Source organism: Drosophila melanogaster, chromosome 3R (assembly GCF_000001215.4).
Source record: "Drosophila melanogaster chromosome 3R".
Classification (NCBI taxonomy): domain Eukaryota; kingdom Metazoa; phylum Arthropoda; class Insecta; order Diptera; family Drosophilidae; genus Drosophila; species Drosophila melanogaster.
In genome coordinates, this window is record NT_033777.3 from 19,350,976 (window position 1) to 19,358,835 (window position 7,860).

At 38.7% G+C, this 7,860-nt stretch overlaps 1 protein-coding gene across 1 annotated transcript; it reads left to right on the forward strand.

Moving 5' to 3' along the window:
• The first annotated feature begins 3,075 nt into the window (after positions 1 to 3,075).
• On the forward strand, positions 3,076 to 3,909 carry CG43203 (uncharacterized protein). Its single transcript, NM_001260265.1, has 2 exons — positions 3,076 to 3,258; positions 3,312 to 3,909. The coding sequence occupies exons 1-2, from the start codon at positions 3,141 to 3,143 to the stop codon at positions 3,377 to 3,379; spliced, it is 186 nt and encodes a 61-aa protein (NP_001247194.1). The 5' UTR covers positions 3,076 to 3,140; the 3' UTR covers positions 3,380 to 3,909.
• The last annotated feature ends 3,951 nt before the right edge of the window (positions 3,910 to 7,860 follow it).

Consider the following 7,860-nt stretch of genomic DNA (forward strand, 5'->3'; position numbering starts at 1 on the left):
AGCGTTCAAATAATTACAATACCCATTGGCAATTTCCATTGAATTTGTCTAGTTTGATTATTGCTTATTTGTATTCGTATCTGGATTCTTTATATGATTTTTATGCGAAACTTTTAATGTCTGATAGACTAATAGGCAGTGGCAATGGTTAATTGGAATTTCGAGCTGTCACTCTTTTCATTTTAAATTGCTTGTAAGGGAAAGGAAAAAGGGTGGAGAATTTTTCACAATAATGTATGTGTATATAATATATGTTTTGAAATTTCCTATACTAGAATTGTTTAAAAGTATATTACAGAAAAATTAAAGATTTTCCAAACTAAATCTGGCCATTGCCATTTCTTACCATAAACCATTTCTGGAACATATCTTCCAACTTTAAAATAATTACAAGGTTAAATTAAAGGCATTGTTTATTCCTGTCTTAATGTAAATATGAGCTATATTCCTAAAAATGTAATGAAACACGACAAAAAGCAATCATACTTAAAATCTCCTCATTGTGCGTAAACTTTCGAAGACCCCCGATTTAAACTGGGTTTCTGGCCGCCTTAACTTAACCCTACCATAATATTTAATCGACATTAAGAAAATTATATGCATTCAAAGAGAGCGTGGCGAAACATTTTTTTAAGGAGCAGCTTAAGTTTTACTGCTTAAATTTATCGTGTGGAATGTTTGCGGCATGTTGTCGCTCGTTGATGCCACACACGAAAAACTACAAGAAATTAAAGCAAGTACGAAAAAATGGGAAGCAGACGCGAAATGAAGCCTGATGGTCACCGGCTGCCCAGAAAAAAGGTTTTGGTTTTATTTTACTGTGCCTTTGTTTTGCCTTTTGCGCCGCGAAGCCAATCAAAATCTGGTCAGCAGCAGCAGGTTGAAAGTTGATTTTGGGGGTTTTGGGGCATGCATAAATAAATGATCAGCGTGCAGCGATCGGTTTTTAATTACACAGACTGCAGTTGACATTCTGGATGCCCGGGCATATGGCACGCGTTGGGGCATAGACAGATACAAAAAAAATGGAACATCCAAAAACTGAGGACAGTGAGAGTTTGTTGACACTGGTGCCAGCTGGCTCTGACTAAATGTTTGAACAGCTTAAAGTTTGCCGAACTACTGTGTGCTAACATTGCAGAACATGCCACAAAGGACACACATTTCCGTATAAATGTAAGTATTTTCTTTGTGGCATCTTTTCCCCCCTGAAAACAAGCCAAGAAGTCAAAGGAAAAGGAAATCATTCTGTTTCTTATTCGCATTGGCATTTCTTACTTCCACCCCAAACTGTGACGACTACTGTGTCCTTTGTCCTGCTACGAGTTATTTTTTTTCTTCCTTTGACTGACATATTTCATACAATTGCTTGGCATTGTGTTGATTTTCCATGGCTGTTAAATTGATGGATTGCTGTGCGACTTTTGACACCACACACAATTGCAATTCCCCCTGCTGTTGCAGTTGCCATGGAGGAAACTCCTCAAGGATCTCCGTGGAAATTCTTAAGCAAGCATGCATAATGCCAGTGACGTCTGCCGCTAGTCCTTTGGATCCTGTGACTCATGTCTCCGCTGAACTGACATTTACTACTTTTTTGGGGATTTTTAGGAGACATTTTTATGGATATCACATTCGGATTGCGCTAAAGAGGAACGTATGCAGGATTTGGGGGATAAATGTGTCAATCCAAATTAAGAAATCCCTCTAGGTTCCGATTTCAAAGCGATGGAATTGACGTACCATGACGTCATTAAAACAATGTAATATTCTTATATTCTTTTAATATAAAATAGCTGGGTATTTAGATTTTGTTGACAACCGTGAATAGTTTAAATAGAATTTAAACACCATATATAAATTAAATTATATACTATATAGTGTATAGTTTTTCATGTTCAGTGGCAATGTTAGAGCAGTTTATTTTTATTGGGCTTCTTAAATAACATCTGGCAATCCTCAAGCGAACCCTTTATTCTAAGATGCACTTGTTTCACTTGAAACCAAGAAAGAGGCAAACACAGATGTATCTATTACCCCCGAGAAGTTGCGAGTATCTCCGAGAATCAGCTGACGCACAGAGATGTGGCGAGACGGAGAATAGGGGCACAGGAGGAGTCGGTGCCCAGAAAGCGGACGCATCCACTTGAGAAATCCACCTGCACGACTGGAAACGATCTGCGATCTCCGGCGATATACCACACCATGCCACCACACAGGCCTCATACCCCTCCGATCTGGATCTGCTGAGTTGCCTGCAGTTTTAATTTTGGTTGCGTGGTTCTTCAGTTGGCGCTGCTTTAGCTGCCGTTTCTACTCGAGCAAACTGCAGATTACCCAAGTTGAGCCCTTAAGTGTGTTCCATATCAGGTTTATCATTCGCTGTCATTGTCGTTGTGGCTCCGAGACAAGCATACGCTTCACTGACCCAACGACCGAACGGATTAAATATATCATTTTGGTTCCCTTTTTAATGAAAGGGTTGAGCTGAATTCAGTTCGCTTCGATGACCAGTTGGCTGGAAGCTCTCGGCTAACACCTGAAAATGGCAGCTTACCGAAAAATAAATATAAAACGGAAACTTTATTTCGGGGACAACGTACATTACACACTAAATATGCTTTATGAAGAAAGCCATGGCATGAATATGGCCAAAGGGTTGGTAATATAGCCGAGCGTAATGATTGATATTGAGGAAGTTGTCTTGCGGTTATATTACAAAATATCCTTTTTGGTGGGGGCTTACACTGTAAGCAATAGTTTGTGTATTAAAAATATTCGAGAACAAGATTGAATCAAATTGAGATATCAGAAATATTGTAAATATTTTAAAGCATAATAAAAAGTAATTGAAAGGTACCTCAAGTAGGAAATACGACCCCTCAACTGATAGTATATTTATATACACATTAATTATACTAAAAATATATAGAACTTTCTCGCTGTTTAGGTTTATTCATTTGTGATGCGATTCCTGGGCTAATAAAGTCCTTAGCAAAAATGTTAACAATTAAGAAAAAGGGGGAAGCGTCACAGGGTGTTCTTAAACAAAACTCACAGTAGGCTTCAAAAAACAAAAAAAATACAAAAAAAAAAAAAACATAAAATTTAGAAACCGGTATTTTAGGGATATTTTTGAAATGAGGATTACTTGGCAAACTTTTCCAAAATTACTAATTGTGTTGCCATTGCTGCATTTTTATCTTGCCCACTGCGTTAAGGCAGAATCAGAAGTCCTCAAGCGTCGCAAAGAATCGGGTAGGCTAACTAATTAAAATTAAAATGTTAAATCAAAGTGATTGCTTTGTCAGAGCAACCTAATGCGCAGAATGTGAACATCGCCTGGCTGATGAAGCAGGGGAAGTTGGGGAAGACATAAAGGACACCCTATACGGAAGCTTGTTCCCGAGGAAGTAAATGCACACAAATTACCCCAAGCCAGAAACTTATCGACAAGCGTGGCTCGACTGGCTGAAACGGAAGCAGAAAGTCAAGGTGCAAAACCAAAAATCATTACACCTGTTCACGAACACAGCTCGCCGGGAAAGATGTGAGTGTAGAAAGCGTAGAAATCGAATGGACAGCGGAGAAGTAATGTGAGGCACGCCAAGTTGAAAATTGAACGCTCGTAGTTCATCCGCAAGGGTTGAAGAAGTTCCTCTCGGGGTTGGGGTTTTATTGTTTTGTATTTTTGGATATAGTTTTTTTTCGGGGATAACTGGTCACGGTTCATGCTCACCGCTTTCTGTTGCGTGTGGCAGGCGACACAAATGCGAAGCAAACTAAATTTAACTGTCTTGATATCAGAAATTAATAAACTTAATGAGCGGCCAGCGACGGATAGACATCTGCAACAGGTTCCAAACTTGTTGCAGCTGCATTTGATCGCCTTCGAAAAGGATTTGCACGAAATTGCATTTTAATTGTATTTTTTATTCCATTTTATTTTTGACCACTCGATATTATTCACTGATGGTAGTTGGGCATTAGCACTTTTTTAGCAGCTGCCTTTCTCGAGTTTGGAGAAAGGTGACTTAAGAACGAGTTTTCTTTGTAGGTACTAATTAAATATGTTCAGAGCGTTTTTGTATAATTTATTATCTATTCATCAACGTTTAAAGCACAAGAAAAGGGTTGAAATTAGTCATTTGTGGCAGATGCAAAGGCAGCTGAAAGAGTTTCCTATGTTAATATATACAATTAAACTAAAACAGTAATAATAAAGGTTTTATATAATAAAGTTTAAAGTTTATTTTTTAACTCAAAAATATGCTTTTTCCATAAGAAGCCGAATTACTTCGTTTCGGATAACGTAGTTAATTGAGAGGGCCTAACGCGTTTAATTTATTGTAATCCTTTAGTGTATACTTGCTTCCCTAAACTAGAAGTAAATATAATTTGCATAAATACATATTATTTTGGCGTTATAGCATAGGTTCAAAATACGGTTAGCTTTGTTAGCAAGTTCAGCTGACAGGAACAGCTCAATTTTCTCATGGGAAGCGTCGAGATCCTTTAAGATATCCACCCCTTTATAGCTTAAGTATATAATTTGTACGCCTTATCAGCCGCAAACTCGTATTCCCCGCTTTTATCAACTTCATTACGCAATGCTCGCATAATTATCTGCCGGGGGGAAAACTCACTCAGCAACAAAAGACTTAAGCCACAAACCTCCTTTTTCGAATCGAAAAGGGTAAAATTATGGCATTCGGATATTACTTAATCATACATTTGACTGGTCGCCTTATGCGGAGCAGCTTGCACGCATCATGGGGGAAATTGAAATGACAGTTGAGTTTATGACGCCGCGGAGGGGCAGTTGAGATGAGAATACGAATGCATATTTTTGGCAATGCATCAGTTGCAATTGCAAGTGACAGCACCAGCAGATGACGGGGGTAGGGGGATGGGGAACGGTTCTGGACGATGACAACCTGCAACTGTCAAAATGTCCGACAGTGGCAAAAACTGTCAGCGAATGGCGGCGGCTGGGCGAATGTGACGCCATATAAAATCCATAAATTATGAAAGCCGAAGGGCGGACAGTGGAGTCCACCTCCCGGTGTCGGTGGCATCGGCAGTTGCATAATGTATTCTAAGGATGCCAAAAAGGAGTGAAGACAAACCGGTTGCAACTCCATCAGATTACGTCCTTAGGGACTCACTCGATTGCCTGTATTTGGCGTTGATTGATTTAGCTAGTGGCAAAAAACACTGTGGCTGCCTTTTGCCTCCTCTTTCTTAATGAATTAATTAATGAAGGCCATAATTAAATTTCCACTTTGTTATGCTGCCTGCTTTTGCATGTGCTAATTTATGAGTTTTTAATTATTTTTGCAATTAATGTTGTTTCTTGCACCAGCAATATAATTATTTCCTGGCAACAGGATCAACAGGATATGCTGCTCATTTGTCAGCCGAGAAGCGTTAAATCGAGACCCCAAAAAACGCTTCCTTCGTCAGAGGAGGGGTAGAAAAAACGAAAGACTCAGGCAACGAACTTGCTTTCAGTTTGGGGCGCCAAAATTTAATATTTTTCATGTTCCTTTTTTGCAGCTGCGTCTCTTCTGTTTTTTTTTCTTTTTGGTAGTAATTAAAAAGCGTTGTTTTTTTCGGATACTCAGCAATAGAGCACCGGCTCCGGCTTCAAGTGCATTGTTCCAATTTTCAACTACGATGAAGGAAAACTGTCATTCGAAAACTCAATTGTTTGGAAATGCTTTTCGTGCAGGTACTCGCGTTTTGGTGCGTAGATCTTTTCTCTTCGCCTCCATTACCAATTTTTTTGGGGGTGAAAACAACAGAGATCTTCTTTCCACTATGGTTTTTGTGCGATGTTGCTCTGCTGCAGGTGGACAGCTCAAAATGTTCTCAGGCCGAAGTGAATGGCTCTTGTTTAGTACAGTTATAAAACTGTTTTAGATTTTCCTCTCTTTTGTTTCTTTTTGCGAAACGTGGGAACTGAATTCTGCAACAATATTCAAAGTTGATGAATAGGTCTCAGCACCGAATATCTACTATCGATAAACAAGAGTTAGTTGCGGCAATTAATTAATTTTATCAGGCCTAAAAACATAGGCTTTTACGAAGAAAGAGATTTCAGTTTCTAATTATATTCAAAGACAATAATATTATTAAGATAATTTACTTGGGCACTTAAAATGTTTACTTATTAAAAACGCCTTAAGAAAACTAACACAATCTGCAAATGCATATTCGAATGTATTTCTGCATATTCTCACAATTTGTAATGTTTCCATTTTATTTTCAGACACTAATTTCCATTTTCTTACACCAACATCTCCCATTCACTCTTTCTTTCGATGTACAAATATTTATGTTATGCATTAAATGGAATATTTTCTGTTTGCTCACCTCACTTTCCTAGCAATTTCACTGTCCATAAATATATTTTCAGCTCCGGCAGCTGCTGTCCAATTTCCTATCTGCAATCTGCAATCAAATGACTCGACAACTTTGCAGAAACATTTCTTAGGATTTCTGTTTTCCTTTCCAGCGTTAGCTTAATTGTTTGCAAATTAGCTAATTAGTTAATTAAGACATGATTACAATGCGAGTGGCAAAAGGGCAAGATCTGTATTCCTCCAGTTTAGGGTTAGTAACCTGATTTGGGCATTTATGAAACCATTTTCAAATTGAAATTACCACGACCGCTTAAGAATTTCCGTAATTTCAACTAAAATGAGCTAAGCAAAAAAAAAAAAAACGGAAGACGCAATGTAAAAACAAGGCGGCTATAACCATACGAAAATTAAGCCAAAAATTTGAAAACAATGAGCTTGAACAACTTAATTGAGATGTTTGGGCCGCTAGCCCTCCTTGAGCTGGCTTCTTGTCATCGTTAAAGACTTAATTTATTTATTATCCCCAGATTTTTACTGCTCCATTGTTTTTCGTTTATTCCAAGAGGGGGGCTGGACCCAAGAATAATAAAATATTAAACGGCCACCGCAGCAGCCGAAAAAAGAAAACCAAAGCCTTAAGCAGAAACCGCCGAAAGAACCGGCTTTGGCTAATTAGGAGCTTCGGGGAAAATATATGTAACACCGAAATCCAACTCGCGTATGTTTTTATGGATGCTCATCTCTGTGCATGTTTCTGTTGTCTCCTCATCGTTAACCCCCTTCCCATCCACAACTCTTGGTTTTATGATGTCGAGAGATTTTGCACCTTATGAGAAAATCTTCAGACTCGCTGGCCATCTCCATCTCCACTGCCGTCGCTGCCAATCTTGTTAAACTCGCCTCAAAGCCGCATTGACACTTTGTTGCGCTTTGGCTTCGTCCCAGACTTACAATCCCCAGAGTTTTGAGCGGGAAGTCTGTATGGCATTTAGGCTCTTTGCTCTTTTTTTTAGTATTTCATGTAGCTCTGCGTATTTGAAAGTCCGTTTGGCTGTCAAAAGCGTTAATTTTTAAGTGCCTAGTGAGAGTCTTTTCTCCCCATCGAGTTTAGTCTCAGTCTTGGCCAACAGCCACTCAAAGGCGGCTTTAATCTCAGAAGCAGCTGCCGTGTAATTGTATGTGTGTCGGTTTGAGGCTTAATGAGAGCACGGGTTCAAGTGGCAAGTGTCTTGTCTATTTTTTATTTGCAGCATTCTTTGGCCCAAAGTGAACTCATTAATTTGTCGCTCCAAATGAGTTGCCAACCTGACATTTTTCCCTTGAAGATTTTCAACTGACCTGGTTATTGACCCAGCTTTTTCCTCATTTTTTCGGAAACTTTGCAATGCTTTCTATTACAAGAAGTATGAGCTGACAAAGGTTCGTTAATATACATAATTATATATTGGACTTTAGTAATATTTATATTTTAAATAAGGAAAAGCCATATATC

Excerpts from the sequence above, each read along its gene's own strand:
- CG43203 (NM_001260265.1), top strand. The coding sequence starts at position 3,141 with ATGAGGATTACTTGGCAAACTTTTCCAAAATTACTAATTGTGTTGCCA. Across the intron at positions 3,259-3,311 it reads CAAGCGTCGCAAAGAATCGG|AGCAACCTAATGCGCAGAAT; the intron begins GTAGGCTAACTA and ends TTGCTTTGTCAG.